General features: G+C 46.5%; 1 protein-coding gene across 1 annotated transcript in view; it reads left to right on the forward strand.

Moving 5' to 3' along the window:
- Positions 1–18,480, forward strand: part of LOC137562610 (complement C3-like) — a 340,327-nt gene that overhangs the window by 4,465 nt on the left and 317,382 nt on the right. The window contains exons 2-5 of the mRNA XM_068274113.1: positions 67–271; positions 7,086–7,248; positions 12,131–12,201; positions 17,038–17,150. Of these exons, the coding sequence (XP_068130214.1) occupies positions 67–271; positions 7,086–7,248; positions 12,131–12,201; positions 17,038–17,150 (552 nt within the window). The remainder of the gene's footprint in view (positions 1–66; positions 272–7,085; positions 7,249–12,130; positions 12,202–17,037; positions 17,151–18,480) is intronic.

The following is an 18,480-nucleotide window of genomic DNA, read 5'->3' on the forward strand; positions in this document are numbered from 1 at the left end:
TATGGAAAGTGCACTAGTACATAAAGCACACCAGCTTAATTATTTTATCATTGCCTGCTTTTACAGATGTCACCTGATTACACCGAGCGTCCTGCGGGCCGACAGCGAGGAGACATTTGTAGTTGTTCTTCAAGAATGCCAGAAGTCTCCAAGCCAGAAGTGTACTGTTGATATTGAAATTTTTGATTTCCCGTTCAAGAAATACAGGCTGGCTCAGGGCTCGATCTCAGTCTCAGAGGACAAAGGATTCCAGGGAACGATCAAACTTAAAGTAAGTACTAAGAGTAGGTTTTAGAGTGTTTACTTGTATAAATCTATGTGGCCTTCAAAGTCTTGGCTGTATCGAAGAGCCACCTGTACTATCAACGCACACCTGAAGTGAGAGGGATATGGAGGCTGCCATATTTATATCCTTTTAACCGCTTGCCGCCCGCGGCAATCGCCGCTCGGGAGACTGTTACACGGCGAAACCGCCGTGTATTTACATGTGCAGCGCTGCGATCAGCAGCAGCGCTGCACTGGGGACAGCCGTGTGACACGGCTGTCCCCATGGGGGACAAGAGAGCGATCGGCTCTCATAGGCAGAAGCCTATGACAGCCGATCGCCGTGATTGGCCGGCTGGGGGGAGGTAGGGGATTTAGAATAAAAAAAAAAAGAAAATGGCAAAAAATATTAAAAAAAACAACAACAAATATTTATAAAAAAAAAATAAACACAGGGGGGGCGATCAGACCTCACCAACAGAGAGCTCTGTTGGTGGGGAGAAAAGGGGGGGGGGGGGGGGAGATCACTTGTGTGCAGAGGTATACGGCCCTGCAGCTTGGCCTTAAAGCTGCAGTGGCCAATTATGGTAAAATTAGGCTGGTCACTAGGGGGGTTTACCACCATGGTCCTCAAGAGGTTAAACAATTCAAATTGCCCAGCTGCCTTGCTGATCCTCTGATCCTCTGCCAGATTCACCATAAGGCACTGTAGGCACATGCCTCGAGGTGCCTGATGATGGAAAGGCAGCTCACTCCCCTCCCCTAGCTCCTCCCTCCCACCTTCCCTATGTAGAGTCCCTCCTTCCCTATGCAGAGCATAAATGAGAGGTTACTCAGCCAGCTCGGCATTCCACTGACGAGATCTCCCTTCAGTCAGGAGCAACTTAATACTAAGGGTACCTCTGGCTTATACTAACGGTCACCTGCAGCTACCTATGATGGGCAAGGTAAGAGAGAAGTGACAGCTGGGCCAGCCAGCACACTTGCGGTGCAGTTCGGTGGGGGTTTGTAGGTTCATGTAGGGCTAATCTAAGGTGCCAGGACATCTGTGCCTATAGGCTCCTGTGAGGTAAATCCGGGCCTGACTTTTAGTCATAGACCCTCAACGAGCATGCAGATCAGGTGTATCTGACTGAAGTCTGACTGGATTAGCTGTATGCTAGTTCAGGTGTGTGATTCAGACACTACTGCGGTCAAAGAGATCAGCAGGACACAGTGGCATAACTACAAATCATGGGGTCCCCCAGCAAAACTTTGATGGCCCCCTTAATGTTAACAACTGTCCTCTTGCCTTCCCTTGTTGACCCTCACAGCATGAGGCCCCATTTTGCTGGGGTCATAAAACAAGTGTGGCCATCAGGATCTTCACACCCATAACAGGTGTAGCACCAGAAAGACCTGATCTGTAAAATCGGAGTGAGGGTAGGTTAGTAGTTGGGGCAATTACTAACCTACCCTCACTCTGATTTGACAGATCAGGTCTTTCTGGTGCTACACCTGTTATGGGTGTGAAGATGTGTAGCACCAGAAGGGCCTCCCACAGCTCTGGGCCCCCCTGCAGTCCTTGGCAGGACACCAGGCAACTGGTATTGTTTAAAAGGAACTAAATGTGGTAAAACCCATCCCTCAGGTGTAGTTTAAAAAGGTAACACTCTATACTTTGGACATACATTTATTTAACCACTTGAGGACTGTAGGCTTACACCCCCCAGTGATCAGGCTATTTTTTACAATTTAGGCCACTGCAGCTTTAAAGAGAGTCTGAAGCGAGAATAGATCTCGCTTCAGACCTCATAGATAGCAGGGGCATGTGTGCCCCTGCTAAAACGCCGCTATCCCGCGGCTTAACGGGGGTCCCTGTCCCCCCAAATCCCCTCCGTAATGCGGGGGAGCGCTTCCGCATTGGGGCAGAGCTAACCGCCGCAGCCCTGCCCCACGCGTGTCTGTCAGCGCGTATCTCCGCCTCTCCCCCGCCCCTCTCAGTCTTCCTTCACTGGGAGGGGCGGGGGAGAGGCGGCGATGCGCCGCTGATAGACGCGCTGGGAGGCAGGGCTGCAGCCGTTAGCCCTGCCTCCAGGAAGGAAAATCAGCGACCAAGTCTGCGACCAAAGTTTGCGGGGGGTGGGTTGGGGGGTCAGGGACCCTCGTTCAACCGCGGGATATCGGCGTTTTAGAAGGGGCACACATGCCCCTGCTATATATGAGAGCTGAAGCGAGATTTAGTCTCGCTTCAGTGTCTCTTTAAGGGCTCGCTGCAGGGCCCTACAGCTCAGCACACAAGTGATCACCCCACTCTTTCTGCCCACCAGCAGGGCTTTCTGTTGGTGGGCTCTGATCGTTGCAGGGGTGTCTGTTTTTTTTTTTTTTTTTTTACAAATAATATATATACATATATATGTATATATATATATATATATATATATATATATATATATATATATATATATATACATTTTTTCTATTTATTTATTATTTTTTTCAACCCCTCCCACCAGCCAATCCCAGCAATTGGCTCTCAAAGACATCAGCCAATCTAACAGTCTGGTAGCGGCGATCGCCGCTTGGAGACTGAAGACGGAGCAGGGTGATCTCCTGCAAAACCCCACCCCAGGACTTCACACCAATTGGCATTAGGGTCTTGGGGCTGCCGCCACGTTCACACCCATCGGAGTGACATGGTCTTTAGGTCGTTAACAAAAACTGCTAAGATCTGTAAATGTATCGATATTCTATTACCAGCTATTCTGGATAAGCACAATAATAATTTTACACATATTCTACAGGGGCAAACGCAGGATTTTTAAGGGGGGGGTTCCTGAAAGGTCCAGAAGCACGTATGTCCCGAGTGCTTCGGAATACAGGTGGCTCCATACTGCCCATGCACAAAAGTGCGCTGGCGTATTACGGAGCTGCCTATCTTTGGAAGTACTCAAGGACACTAGTGTTTCTGAGGGCTTCTGGTAGCAGCAAATGTGAACGGGGTACAGCGCTGGAACAACTCCCCAAGAGAGGAACAGGAGATAGACTTAGTTTGGACAATTCAGTGGAATATGCTACATAGTTTCACATAGCGCAAGCGATACCCATATGATGCAGGGATATATGCATCTGCGGAAGATGTCGGCGCTACATAAATACTAAATAATAATATTTTGCCTCACCAGGATTGCACTTTTATTTAGCTTTCCTGTATGACAAGAACACACAGCCAGCTCTAGGGGAAGAGGGAAACAAAGGTGAATGAAGGAGGCTGGTGCACACCAAGAGTGCTTCTGAGCGTTTTTCAAATCAACAGTGATTTGAAAAGCGCTTGGCTAATGTTACCCTATGTGGGTGTTCCCACAGCAGCGTTGCGATTTTTTTCAAAATCGCAGGTATACTGCATGTAGCATGTTTTTGAGCAATTCATTCAAAAATCGCTCTGAAAATCACTTCACAAAATCACACTCACAAATTGCTAGCGATTGCTATTGTCATTTTGGCGTGCACTAGCCCAGAGAGAGGAGTGGAGAAATTGAGAATAGCCTGAGATGGAGCAGAGAACTTATCTGTATTGAAGTCCCACATCAGACAGGCTACTTGCCTGTAATCGGACTCCTGTCCCTGTCAGTCTCTCACACAAGTCAGAAAGAAGCCCTCCTGGAGTCTAGGGACTGTCAAAAACTTTTCAGCTTGTTATCCACACCTTACCCACACATGCAGTCATTATAACAATGGGGAGAGACCAGACAGATGTTTGCCCACAGACCCTGAGTCCAGGCAAGCTCTGCATCATGCTGTGCATATTTACCAGCTTGCCTGCACTCCAATTTCATCATGTCTGACACTTCTGTGCTGTGGAGAGTCCAGGACTCCATAATCAACATTCTCTCACTGCAGGCTGCATCTTCTTGTGAGGGTTGTGAGGGAAGCTCGGCTGCCTCTCTCATTCTATTAGCTGGAGGGAGGCACCAGAAGTAAGAAGGGAGGGAGAATGAGGCTGTTTATATTATGCGGGCTTCCCTGGCTGAATACACAGCTCAGTGCAGGGGGGAGGTTCCAGACACCCGGAATAGCCCCCTGAGTTCGCCAGTGTTCTACTATTGGGCAGGGTGTAAATCTGTATAATATAGGTCATTTTTACTGATATTTTACTATCACTTAACCTAGCTAGCCCTCTTCTAATTTTAAACCCTCCCTATACCGATGTCGAACTGTAACCGATTCCCTGCCACAAGATCTGCGGATATCAGTGCCATAGTAAATTGCCTCTAAACAGCCCCCTGCAGATATCTGTGGTGTGTCATGCAATTTGGGGTGGTTTGGTAGGCCCAGTAATACAAGTACGAGGTAATCATAGAAAAGGAGTACAATGATGGAGCACATGATCATGTAGCATACACTAGGGAAGGGAGAACCCTGCAAAAGCTTACAATCTGGGGGGGGGGGGGGGGGGGGGGGGATAGGTAGGAAGAGATCCAAGGAAAGGTCATGGGTGCCCATGAACTGTAGTGATTGGAGTAGGAGGGGATGGAGTAACTGCCTCTGGCTCTGGCAAGGGTAAGGTCATTGACCACCTTTGCGAGCTCTGTTTCAGTTGAGTGTGCAGATAGTAATCCAGACTTTAGGGGGTCTAGTAGAGTATCTGTGTTGAAGTAATACGTTGGTGGACCAGATGTTCAGGGCTTGTTCTCACAGCAGGCGGGTTTTTTTTTTTTGTCCACCTGCGGTTTTTAAAAATGCCCCCCCCAATCCCCCAAACCCCACCTCCCCACCCCGACCACGTGGCCAATGAATGTTTATGAGAAGGTTCATATCAAGTTGTTCGTGGTGCTGCTAGGAAAGTGGTGTGTGTTCCATTTTCGGGGCAATTCCGCATCAATGGAAGGTATAGGAAAAAACGTCGAACGCTGGTGTATGTTCCCTTTGGGCCCAGGGCTGATCTTTCAATTATCTCTACATTTAATGGAGAGTCTTGACCTCCGAAAAGGACCTTTTAATGTTTATACAGTTCTACCTGTACTATTTGATGTTCTAATATATTAGAATGGCCCACGCTGGCTTGTGGTTCAACTAGTTATTACAATCTGTAAGTTGTTATAGAACATATCTATGTTATAATACCATGTTTCGCAATATCTCTTTCTTTTGACTTTCTGCCATGCATGGCAAGTTAAGTGAACTTTATTGTTTATCTGTACTACTTGAAAATATTCTTTCAAAATAAAAGAATCTTTAACCACTTCGGTACCAGCAGCCTCTGCCCCCTTAAGGACCAGAGGCTGCTGGTGCACTAAAATGCCGCATACCGGCGAATCGCCACGATAATCCATCGCTCCAGCCGGTCATGCCGCTCTGTCCCCGCCGCAGGCTGCTCTCTCTGCCGTCTCTATGACGGTAGAGCGCTGTGCGCCGGTCAGGAGCCGCTTTCCCTGTCACTCAATGTAAGCCAATGGGATTGGCTTATAGTAATGACAGGGCCAGGAGCCAATGAAAACGGCTCCTGCCCGGCTCACAGTGCTCTGCCGTCATAGAGACGGCAGGGCAGCACATTGCGGCGGGTAGAAAACGGCGAGAGCGGCGGGAACGCGCGGGGACGCGCGGTGAATGGGACGTAGAGCTTACGTCAGGTCAGAACTGCAGCGCCCCCTGCCCGCCGTAGATTTGTACTGCGTCGGTCCGAAATTGGTTAAGAAAGGAAAATCGGCGAACGCAAACAAAAGCACAAACTAAGGCGATTGCGTTTTTAAAAATAAATACATTGTATTTATTCTTTTCCGGGTCAAAGAGTTCACTTCCTGACTTGCGTCAGGGAGTGAATTACAAAACCGCTTGGAAAAAACGCTTAGAAAACCGCTAAGCACAAAAACGAATTGCCAACCCAAGACGGAGAATCGGAAAAAAAAGACGCCTCAAAAAAACACGGACGGACATGCGAATGGAACACAATGTGAACAAGGCCTCAAGGAGTTTAGAGGCAAAGGGAAGGAGGAGGGAAGGAGCCGTAGGCTGTGTGCAGAGCAATGCATGCAGCAGGCGTTTCTACATACCTCCCAGGGGAACCCGACGTTGGCTGCCATTCTTCTTCCACTCCTCCAAGGCTCTGCTTCCTCCTAGTGAGATCGCCGGCTGTCGTCATGACGACAGCCAGCAATCTCAGTTTAGAGTTGCAGCGCCACCCGGAGGATGGAGGGAAAACTGCAGCGATGGAGCCAGAGAGGGGACTGTTTGTGGAATCATAACACCGAGGGGGTTAAACAATACCACTTGGCTATCCTGCTGATCCTATGCCTCTAATAATTTAAAGGGGAACTGAAGAGAGAGGTATATGGAGGCTGCCATGTTTATTTCCTTTTAAGCAATACCAGTTGCCTGGCAGCCCTGCTGATCCTCTGCCTCTAATACTATTAGCCATAGCCCCTGAACAAGCATGCTGCAGATCAGGTGTATTAGACTTTAAAGTCAGATCTGACAAGACTAGCTGCATGCTTGTTTCTGGTGTTATTCAGATACTACTGCAGAGAAATAGACCAGCAGGGCTGCCAGGCAACTGGTATTGATTAAAAGGAAATAAATATGGCCGCCTCCGTATACCTCTTACTTCAGTTCCCCTTTAAGCCATAGACCCTGAACAAGCATGCAGCAGATCAGGTGTTTCTGGTGTGATTCAAACACTACTGCAGCCAAATAGATCAGCAGGGCTGCCAGGCAACTAGTATTGTTTAAAAGGAAATAAATATGGCAGCTTCCATATCCCTCCTGTTACAGTTGTCCTTTAATAATTGGAAGGAATTATGCCTTACAACACATTTTCATTCTTTTTTTTTCTATATCTCCTGCAGATTCCCTCTACTAACCTGGAAAAAGATCCAAAAAAGAAACAGTTTGTCTCTGTCCTTGTAAAGCATGAAAATTGCAAGTTGGAGAAGGTTGTTCTGGTGTCCTTTCAAACTGGATATATCTTTATACAGACTGACAAACCGATCTACACGCCGGGATCAAAAGGTAAACAAGCACTGGCACACCTTACAGGATAAGCATAGCTCCCAACTGTCCCTTTTCAGAAAGACAGTCCCTCTTTGGCAAACAAATCCCTCTGTCCCTCTTTCTCCCTCATGTTTCCCTCTTGCGGGACTCGTGTACAGATCTATGTAAATACAGTAAATGTATTTTTCTACTGAAAAATGTGTCCGATGTTATTCCTGTACCGAGCTGCTTTTAGGCGTAGGCAAACCAGGCAGATGCCTGGGGTGTACATGCAGCAGGGGGCACCACACAGCTGTTGTTAGCACACTGTCTTTTAGGGCTCGTTTCCACTATTGCGTTGCAAAATCGCTGCGGCAAAATTCGCATGAGGATGCGAATTTCGCATGCGTGTGCATACGTATTTTCGTGCGAATTCGCATGAGAATTCGCATGGATGACGATGTATGCGAATTTAACCATGGCAATGCCGGTGTGCTTTTCCATTGATTTCATGCGAATTCGCATGAAAATTCGCATACCAAAACAGCATGCAAATTCCCTATTAAATACATAAGCGGCGATTCGCCTGCATTCCACTCGCAGGCGAATTCTGCGGCTCTTTTTGTGCGTTTTTTCACCGCTGAAAAAAACGCACCTCAACAACGCTACAGTGGAAACAGGCCCATCCATTTGCATTACATGTGCGAATCCGCATGCGTTGGACGAATGCAGATTAGCGATAGTGGAAACAAGCCCTTATGGTACTTTTATAAACAGGTTTTAGTTCTATTAACCACTTCTGTACCAGCAGTCTTTGGCCACTTAAAGACCAGAGATTGCTGTTACCAAAGAATAGCGCCTCCCGACAAATCAACGCACATATCCGCCGCTCCTGCTCCTCCATCCCCGCAGCCTCCTCTCTCTGCCATCTGTGCGAGCAGGTCAGGAGCCGCTTTCATTTGCTTCTGGCGCTGTCCATCGATGTAAGTCAATGGGATTGGCTTACAGTGATGACAGGGTCAGGAGCCAATGACATCAGATCCTGACCGACTCACGGATCTCTGCCGTCATATAGACGGCAGGGTGAGTGATCTGCTGTGGGGAGATAGTGCTGTGATCGATGGTAGCGGGGGGAGTGTGCGGCGGAATGATTGAAATCTACTCCCTGGCAGGTATAACAGGATCAAGACAGGGCATAGATTTCAATCATCAAGGTCTGCAAGTGGTTAAGAAAGGGATGGATGGTAATTTTAACACCTAAATGGGCACTGCAGAATAGCATAACAAAGGAGGGATTAAAGAGAATCTGTATTGTTAAAATCGCACAAAAGTAAACATACCAGTGCGTTAGGGGACATCTCCTATTACCCTCTGTCACAATTTCGCCGCTCCCCGACGCATTAAAAGTGGTTAAAAACAGTTTTTAAAAGTTTGTTTATAAACAAACAAAATGGCCACCAAAACAGGAAGTAGGTTGATGTACAGTATGTCCACACATAGAAAATACATCCATACACAAGCAGGCTGTATACAGCTTTCCTTTTGAATCTCAAGAGATCATTGTGTGTTTCTTTCCCCCTGCAGCTATCATCCACTGAAGTTTCAGGCTGCTCTTTTCTTCCTGCAAACAGCTTTGCCCTTGTCTGAATTTCCTCAGTATGTGAAAGCCCAGCCAGCTCAGAGGACGATTTATCCAGCTTGTAAAAGATAAGAGAGAAGAGAGAAGCTGCTCTAATCTAAATAATACACAGGCAGTGTGCATAGAGGGGCTTGGAAGGGGGAGTTCATAGCAGAACCACAACACTGAAGAACTTGGCAGCCTTCCAGACACAGGCCGACAAGTCTGACAGGGGAAAGATACATTGATTTATTACAGAGACTGTGATAGCAGAAAGTGCTGCAGTAAGCCAGAACACATTAGAATAGTTTTTGGAACTTGTAGGATGATAAAAAAAACAGGATGCAATTTTTGTTACGGAGTCTCTTTAATAGCACGACTGTAAGGCCCTGTTCACACTTGCGTTTTGGCAAGTAAACGGACCGGATCCTGATCGGATCCTGATCGGATCAGGACCTGATCCTGATCGGATCAGGACCTGATCCTGATCAGAACCGTACGGTTCCGATCCGGATCCGGTCCGTTTGTATCAGGCATGCATCAGGCTGCCATGCGGATCCGTGGGCAAAAAATAGTTAAATTTAAATTAAAAAATGTTGGGGTCAGCAGAAGGTGCACCTGGTGCACATGTACAATCAGGTTCCTCCGCTGCAGGCCTCACCTCCACCTCCGACATTCTGCCAAACAGCTCCAGCACGTCTGTCACTGCTGCTCCACTCCAGACATGCTTGGCCCATGTGTCCCCATCCGAAATGGCCGCTTGGATACGCCTAGGAAGTGGGGTAGAACGTCAGGTTTTTGTAGGCAGTGTGTTCTGTGCCTTCCATTCCCCATTGGTTTCTGTGTTCCGGATGGTGCTGTCAGGCTCAGGTCCGGCTCCGGTCCGGGTGCGTGGGCCGGAGATCCGGACCCAAAAAATAGCGCATGTTAGAAAAGAGTCCGGATCCGGTCCGGCTCCATACTGTACGGAACGGACACGTGTGAACGTCCGCATAGACTTTACATTGCTATGCGGAACGTACGTTCCGTTTGTACAGTATGCGGTCCGGATCCGATCCGGAAAATCAGGATAGCGAACGCTAATGTGAACCGGGCCTAATACACCAGGTGCTAGTAATGTGCTAATTCATCTATAATTTGGTTTTATGGTCTTATATTTGGTCTGTATGGATTATTATGTGCAACTCTTCTAGATTTTTAGGACAATACTCTAACATCTAAAGACCAGGTTGTACATGAACAGCATTGTTTTGTTTTATAGTGGCTACATACCCCTTATAACAATTATAGGAAATATTTGTTATGTAGGTTTCGTAGGGTTGGGCCAGGGAGGGTGCATGGCGTACTTAAAAAAAGGGCGTCGGGAAAAAAAGGGCGCATAGTGTAAACGATAAGCAGTATTATCGTTTATAAAAATATTGTGTGGAATTTCGTTTACAAATAGTGTTTTAAGAATTTATAAATCATTAAATAATGTGTATGAGATCGGCAATTCTTAAAACGTTAATCTTCCCTGTTTCTAAACTGAAACTTATATTTACGTTTGTTAAAAACCCTCCCTGTACCTATCCCTAACCCCTAGACCCCCTGGTGGTGCCTAAACCTAAGACCCCCCTGGTGGTGCCTAAACCTAAGACCCCCCTGTTGGTGCCTAAACCTAAGACCCCCCTGGTGGTGCCTAAACCTAAGACCCCCCCTGTTGGTGCCTAAACCTAAGACCCCCCTGTTGGTGCCTAAACCTAAGACCCCCCTGGTGGTGACTAAACCTAAGACCCCCCTGTTGGTGCCTAAACCTAAGACCCCCTATGGATAATAATGTTTTACAAACATTAATAAGTAAAAAATTTAAATAAAAAAATGTAAATAATTTTTTGGGGTGGATAATAATGTTTTAGAAATGTTTTAGAAATAGTGATTTAGTATCTTTATAAACGTTATTCGTCACAGGCTCATTTTGTAAAGTTAAATCATCACAAGCACAGTTATAAAACCTTAAAAATCTCCGGGCGCCGTTTGTAAAATGTTAATAATCTCCGGCGCCTTTTTTTCCCTGTTCGGCGCCCATTAAACGATATTTATAATGGGAGTGAATGGGGCGCCCTTTTTGTCCACTTGTCTCATGCGCCCAAATCTCCTGCTTCCGGGTGCATGCGCACGTGAAATGGAATGTACAGGCTCTGAATGGGCTGGTGTTGGAGACCTGCGCAGTTAGCCAATCATTTTGAGCTGCCTGCGAATTCAGCACTTTAATACTAAAAAATAGTAATACTGTACATTGGTGTATTTGTGGTTCAGAATACATACTTATACAGAATCACGTGTGTCTCGTTTATTACATTGGCGGTCATAATAGACCTGTGCATTTTTACTTTAGGAAAAAGAGCACCTGTTAAAGTGGGCCTGATCTCTTGCACGGGACAGAAGGAAAACAGAAAAAATGCACCCTGTATGTATTTAGAGAGTTTAGCCGTTGTAAGTCCTCCTCAGTTGTGACTAATCACAAGTTGCAATTTGATCTCTCTCCTGTGTCACATGACTGACATGGCAGAGATGGCAGGTAAGCTCATTTGAAAGCACAGGATGTTAAGCCTACGTCTGCTTCCATGAATCAGGAAGTAGACACATTGCAAATTTATTGCAGGGGTTATATCAGATGCAACAAAGAAATGGTTTTGTTTAAAGGTTATTATGCTGTTGTGTAATCTTTAACGCAGAGAGGAAGTTCTGAGTTCAGGTCCGATTTAAGGTGCCTACTTGACTGAACAATCTTACCACTTCTATGTAATATGAGGGACTACCTAAGCATTCATAGTATATCCACACAGTTTACTCTTCTAATATGTAGATTTGGTAAGATTGTTCAATCAAGATTGCATCATTAGTGGACACTTTTCACTTTTACAGTAATGTTTATATTTGTTATTGACAATTTTGAATAGAGACTATTTTTCAGCAGCAATAAAGGAGGCCAATATGATTGTTGTGCAGCAAAAACATAAACCGAAGATGAAAAATATCTCATAGGATAAAACTGGCACTTATCCAATTTCTCCTTAGTGTTCTTTCTAGTCGGAGGCATCAGGGCTGAGGGATTCATGTTAATTCCACTGAACAAACACTTACTGGCATTCTGCAGTCATGTGACAAGCGGCACAAATGATTAAACTGACAGATGCAAGTTACATTACAAAAAAACAATTACCGGTACTTGCATGGCACATAAAAGCAAGCAACTGTTACTTTCTGGGTGATCCTTGTACTAGGGTATTACAATGAAACACATTTTCTTTTTTTTTCATGTAGTTATGTACCGGGTATTCACCCTGAACCCAGAACTAGACCCTGTGGATGAGGTGTTGATTGTTGAATTCAAGGTATGTTCTCTACGATACAATAAAACTGAACGCACACATGGGCTTATTTATGGCCATTTTGCCACTTAGTCTCGTAGACAGAGCACCACATGTACAATGTGTTCCTAAGGGCTGCTTTTTTTTATTTAATTTTTTTTAATTTCTTGTGTGCATTTGCACTTCTGTTTTTGTGTTTGTGTTGTGGTGGAAAAAAAAAATAGGTGAGGTTGCTGAATTGCTGAATAGTTGAGGTTGCTGAATTATTAAATTTGCAGCCTTAAGAATAGACCCAAATTTGAACAATGGAAGCTCTTAAAGTGTACCTGAGATGGGGAAGAAAAAAAAATGTATGCATACACCTCGATCCTCCCAGTAAATCCGCCAGTTGGCTCCAGCCGCGCGTGCTCCCCCATCACGCTCCCATGGCCGGGAGCGTTCTGTGCAGTAGTACTGTGCAGGTGAAGAGCTCTAGTGGCCACAAGAGCATGGCTGCACTGTGTATGCGTAGCTAAGCACGACCCCAGAGATGTTCCGGACCGTCCAGAGGGAGATTGGAGCAGCCCGGGGAGACGACGAGGGAGTGATTGGCCTGAAGGGGGCTGGAGGAGTCCCCAGGTATAATTTTTGTTGCTTTTTTTCCTTCTCCTATTTCAGGCAATCAAGCAATCTTAGCAATCAAGATGATGGCTGTTATTCCATTAACTTTTCTCTTAAGTTTTCTCCTAATGCTGGGAATATACGGCTCGTTTTTGAGCCATTAAGATGGCTCGATAGATAATTTCTTGCTAATTGCTGTACTGTGCCATGTCCAGCAGTGGTGCTCATCCGGATTCCGGATATCCGAACTTTTTTCAGCTACCCGACTCCGATTCGGATTCCAGGTTTTTTTGCAAATCCGAATTGCAGTATGTGGATATTTGGTTGCCTCCGGGGGATAACCGAATCTATATACTGTAACTAAGGAGATTACATCATTGAGCCAATCAGAGGGCTCCCAGCCTAAGCCCTAGCACCAATCACAGAAAGGAACCCTGGCCAGGCCACTCTGTATAATAAGGAGGGCTACCATGATGAGAAATATCGTCCTTGCTGAATGCTCACTGAGAGACATGCTCCAGTGCTAATGGCCTAGCAAGTGCTGTATACAGTGATAAACCTAAAGCTGTTCAGTGATTAACCCCTTCACTATCACTACACTATTGTATTGTTAATTATAGGTAGCTAGCTTGATTTCATTCAATGACAGACAGAGTGTGTGCTGCAGGGCTGCTGCAGGCAGCTGCTATGTGTCTGTGTGTGTGCTGTGCACAGACCAGGCCAGCTGCTGGCCTACTATTAGCCTTAGCTACAGTATAGGTTAGATTAGAGAATAGGAGTACTGTGTTATTGTGTAGTTAGTACTGTAGTGCTGCAGTCAGTGCTAGTTAGTTGTTAGAGTAGTAGTACTACTACTACTGTGTTAGCTTACTACAGAACTGCTGTGCTGCTGACCAGTGCCAGTGTGACAGTTAGTGTGCACTAGTGTCTTCTCCTCTGCTGTCTGACTGTCACTTGGCACTTGGCACGTGACAATTGGCACGTGCCAAGTGCCACGTGCCAAGTGCCACATGCCAAGTGCCACTGCCAAGTGCCACGTCTGGCATGCTCCTGGCAGACGTTACACCTGCTGCTGCTGCTGCATTGCCCTGCTCCTGCTGCCTTTTCTGCTCCCACCGCCAGGGTGCCACAGGCCACTGCTGCTGTGCTGATACCACCTATATTTAACCCAAAACACAATTGCTGCGTAATTTTTTGGAGGTGTTTGGGCTGAAAACTGCCATGTTCCAGTTGTGCGGTTGGACTTTGGACACAATGAGGGCTGCACGACCGCTGTCTGGAACCTAGTCCTGATGTTAATTGACAGCCATTTTTTTTTTGGGGTGGGGGGGGATTTTAAGGCCCCACATCATCAATTCGTTTTTCCGTTTAAAAAAAAACATGATGCTACATGCCTCATTTACCCTAAAAAACGTTTTAAAAGCAATTTAAAGGCCACTTCCGTTTTTCTATGCGGATATCCGAATCCGCCCAGATATCCCGGATAATGCGTTCGGATATCCGCATGAACATGGATATCTGAACGTTCAGGTTCGGATATCCGATGCAGATATCTGGGTATCCGGATCCGGATCAATTTGGATTTTGAAAAGGGGTATCCGAGCACCCCTGACGGCCAGTACAATAAGTGCATACCTGTCACTGCCTCTGTGTGACTGCACTTTGTATTATACCACCAGCAGTCAGGTCAAAAAAGTGTTCAGTACCTCACCTTTATCAAAATGAATGAGGCATGGATCCCGGAGGGCTACTGCCCGCCCGAAGACTAAGTCAGTCCCCACACAGCATCTCTACCTGCAGGCCGCTTGACTGCCTTCTCCGCCACCACTAGTGTTGGGCGAACACCTGGATGTTCGGGTTCGGGAACGTTCGCCAAACATGACCGCGATGTTCGGCATGTTCGGGCCGAACCCCGAACTCCCCGAACATCCCGCTTTTGGGGGCCCTATGGGGTTGCAGGCATAAGGGGGGAGCATGCCCCGATTGCGGGGGGGGTCGGAAATTCCCCCCACCCCCTCCGCTAGCGCTCCCCCCTCTGCCCGCTTCCCCATACAAAAGTTTAAGGAAAGTAAAATAATACCGGTGGTAGTGGCTGGCAGTGGCACTGTGAAGTGAGTCAGGAGGAGGAGTCCGGAGAGTGACGCGTTGAGGGAGGCCGGGCAGCGGGCGGTTCAGCGGTAGTACCCTTGTGGTACTTCCGCCCTTTCTCTGACCTCACGTCCTCTGCGTGATGACGCATACGAGGGTACGCGTGACGCGTACCCTCGTATGCAGAGGACGTGAGGTCAGAGAAAGGGCGGAAGTACCACAAGGGTACTACCGCTGAACCGCCCGCTGCCCGGCCTCCCTCAACGCGTCACTCTCCGGACTCCTCCTCCTGACTCACTTCACAGTGCCACTGCCAGCCACTACCCCGGGATTATTTTACTTTCCTTAAACTTTTGTATGGGGAAGCGGGCAGAGGGGGGAGCGCTAGCGGAGGGGGTGGGGGGAATTTCCGACCCCCCCGCGATCGGGGCATGCTCCCCCCTTATGCCTGCGACCCCATAGGGGGGCCGTATTCGGCCGAACAGGGCCCTGTTCGGCCGAACAGGGGCCCTGTTCGGCCAGGCATTGAGCCGTTCGGGCGAACCCGAACAGTTTGGCCGAACACCACCAGGTGTTCGGCCGAACTCGAACATCACCCGAACAGGGTGATGTTCTGCAGAACCCGAACAGTGGCGAACACTGTTCGCCCAACACTAGCCACCACAAACAGGGTCCAGGACTCCAGGTGGATTCCTGAATTGTTAAGGCTAACAAAGACAATAATAATTTTTCTGGTGTGTGTACATGCCTGCCTGATTTTTCTGGCTGCACTTCAACAACAAAACAAACGGCATATACAGGATCTTCTAAAAAAAATTTGCATATTGTGATAAAGTTCATTATTTTCTGTAATGTACTGATAAACATTAGAGTAGTTCAAGCCTTTTATTGTTTTAATATTGATGATTTTGGCATACAGCTCATGAAAACCCAAATTTAGTATCTCCAAAAATTAGCATATTTCATCCGACCAACAAAAGAAAAGTGTTTTTAAAACAAAAAAGTCAATCTTCAAATAATTATGTCCAGTTATGCACTCAATACTTGGTCGGGAATCCTTTTGCAGAAATGACTGCTTCAATGAGGCGTGGCATGGAGGCAATCAGCCTGTGGCACTGCTCAGGTGTTATGGAGGCCCAGGATGCTTCGATAGCAGCCTTAAAGAGAACCTGTACTGAGTAAAAATATTTAAAATAAACACATGAGGTAGCTTCAAATGAACATTACATAGTTACCTTGCCATCAGTTCCTCTCAGAAGCTCACCATTTCCTTCTTACAGTGATCCCTTCCAGTTCTGACAATATTTTGTCAGATCTGAAATATATCAGTTGCTGTCAGTAAAATATCAGTTGCTGTCAGTTACAGCTGAGAGGAAAACTGATGTACCAGGTAATGTCCATGTTTCCCTATGGCTCAAGTGTGCGATGTTACAGTTTAACTGTGTGCTGACCAGAAAGCTGTTAGGGGTAATGGCCATTTTCAAAATGGAGGACGGAAAATTCCCTTGATCACAGTGGACAAACAGGACGCGGGACAGGAGAAAGACACTGAGGAGTAGACTACACGGAAGGTAAGTATGACTTGTGTATGCTTATTTTGACTTTTAATTTTCAGTTCAGGTTTTCTTTAAGCTCAACCAGAGTGTTGGGTCTTGCGTCTCTCAACTTTCTCTTCACAATATCCCACAGATTCTCTATCGGGTTCAGGTCAGGAGAGTTGGCAGGCCAATTGAGTACAGTAATACCATCAGTAAACCATTTACCAATGGTTTTGGCACTGTGAGCAGGTGCCAGGTCGTGCTGAAAAATGAAATATTCGGGGAGAAGCGGAGATCCGCTGAGATTGATGTGACTGGAGGCAGAACTACAGCGCAAGGCTCTGCCTCCCCTGGGCAGCAAAATCCACTGCCTGGAAAGTCGTGGAATTTTGCCCCTGGATTTTTGGGATATTAATTGATCGTTCTGTCGCGGGGATGTGGCGTTTCAGCTATGGCCTTACTGCTGAACAGGACTGCCTAGTAAAAAGAGGTATTTTTTGGGCTTCACACTTTCTTTAAATATTAACCATTTCACTGTAAGTAAAAGAGCAAAATGCAGCTGCTGTCTTTTCCATCCTTTTCTGAATCCTCTAACATTGCTTTGTAACTTGACTTTTGATAACTTTGTCCTCAGACCCCAGAGAATGTCGTTGTATTACAAGAACAAGTGAGAACCATAAGCGCAACCTCAACCACAAACATAAAAGGCATCCTCTCTAAAACATATCAACTGACAGAGCCAGCAAGGTGAGAGCAACACTCAGAAGTAGAAATGTATATTTAGAGGGTACCTGAACTGTGAATTTCCTTTTTGAAATAAGAGGTATTTGTATGTCCTCCTTAAAGTCAAGGGGAATCAGAAAAAAACAAACAAACAGATACTCGCCTAAGGAGGTGGAAGGGTCTGGGTCCCATAGAGCCTTCCCTTTCCTCTCATAGTTCCCGCGTTCCAGCACCGGCTCTCCCCAGGGGCAAACCCAGGATTTCCAAGCGGGGGGAGGGGGGGGGATTCCTGAAAGGTCTCCTTTAGCCATGCACAATACAGTATAATAATATGGTAGGACACGATGCCCTACCATATTATTATACTGTATTGTGCGTGGCTGAAGGAGACCTTTCAGCCACGCACACACGATGTTGGGTACACACAATGCAATTTCCCGTCCGACACACAGGATCTGACAACTATTTCCTAAATGTCCGATCTGCTTCCGATCGACAATGGGATCGATCAGGAGCAGTTTGGATACAGATAATAATGAGGACACCCGACATTTCTTTGATGGGGATTCTGGACAGCTGTAATCCCCCCTGCGTTTGCCTATGCTCCCGGTAGCAGTTTTTGACCGAATACTGCTCTCAGCCGCCGCTGGAGGCTTCAAAAGGCGGGAGCTTCAAAAGGAGGAGCCACCGCTGGAACGCGGGGACTGGGATTGGTGCAGGAAGGCTCTATAGGACCCAGAGCCTTCCCTCTTCTTAGGTAAGTATCTGTTTTTTTGTTTTGTTTTGTTTTTTTCCATTAGCTTTAAAGTATGATTGAACTGCATAACTTATGATTGAACTGCATAACTTTACTTTGTCTGAGTCTCTGTGAAGTTCCATTCCTTATGCTGGGTACACACGTTGCGATTTCTCGCTTGATCTGCGGGATCGATCGATTATTTCCGACTTGTTCGATCGGGTTTCGTTCGATACAGCTGTCGATTTTGCATGTTAAGTATGCATAATCGACAGCTGTATGGATCGAAACACGAAATAATCAATCGATCCCGATCGAGCGAAATATCGCAACGTGTGTACCCAGCATAAGCTATTCCCCCATACGGAAATTCTTGTTGATTCCTATGCATCACTACTATTTCTGATACTATTTATGTGGTGTAATGGGGCTGCTATGTAACAGCCAATCAGAGATGCCTTGTGAGCATGTAAATAATATACCTGGTGAAAGTGGACCTAAACTCTTGCACAGGACAGAAGGAAAACAGAGAGAGTTTAACCCATCTAATTCTCACTTTATTCCCCCTCATCTGTGTCAGCTCAGGAATCCCCTCTGTCATGGCAAAGCTGCTAATTT

This window comes from Hyperolius riggenbachi, chromosome 3 (assembly GCF_040937935.1).
Source record: "Hyperolius riggenbachi isolate aHypRig1 chromosome 3, aHypRig1.pri, whole genome shotgun sequence".
NCBI classification, from domain to species: Eukaryota; Metazoa; Chordata; class Amphibia; order Anura; family Hyperoliidae; genus Hyperolius; species Hyperolius riggenbachi.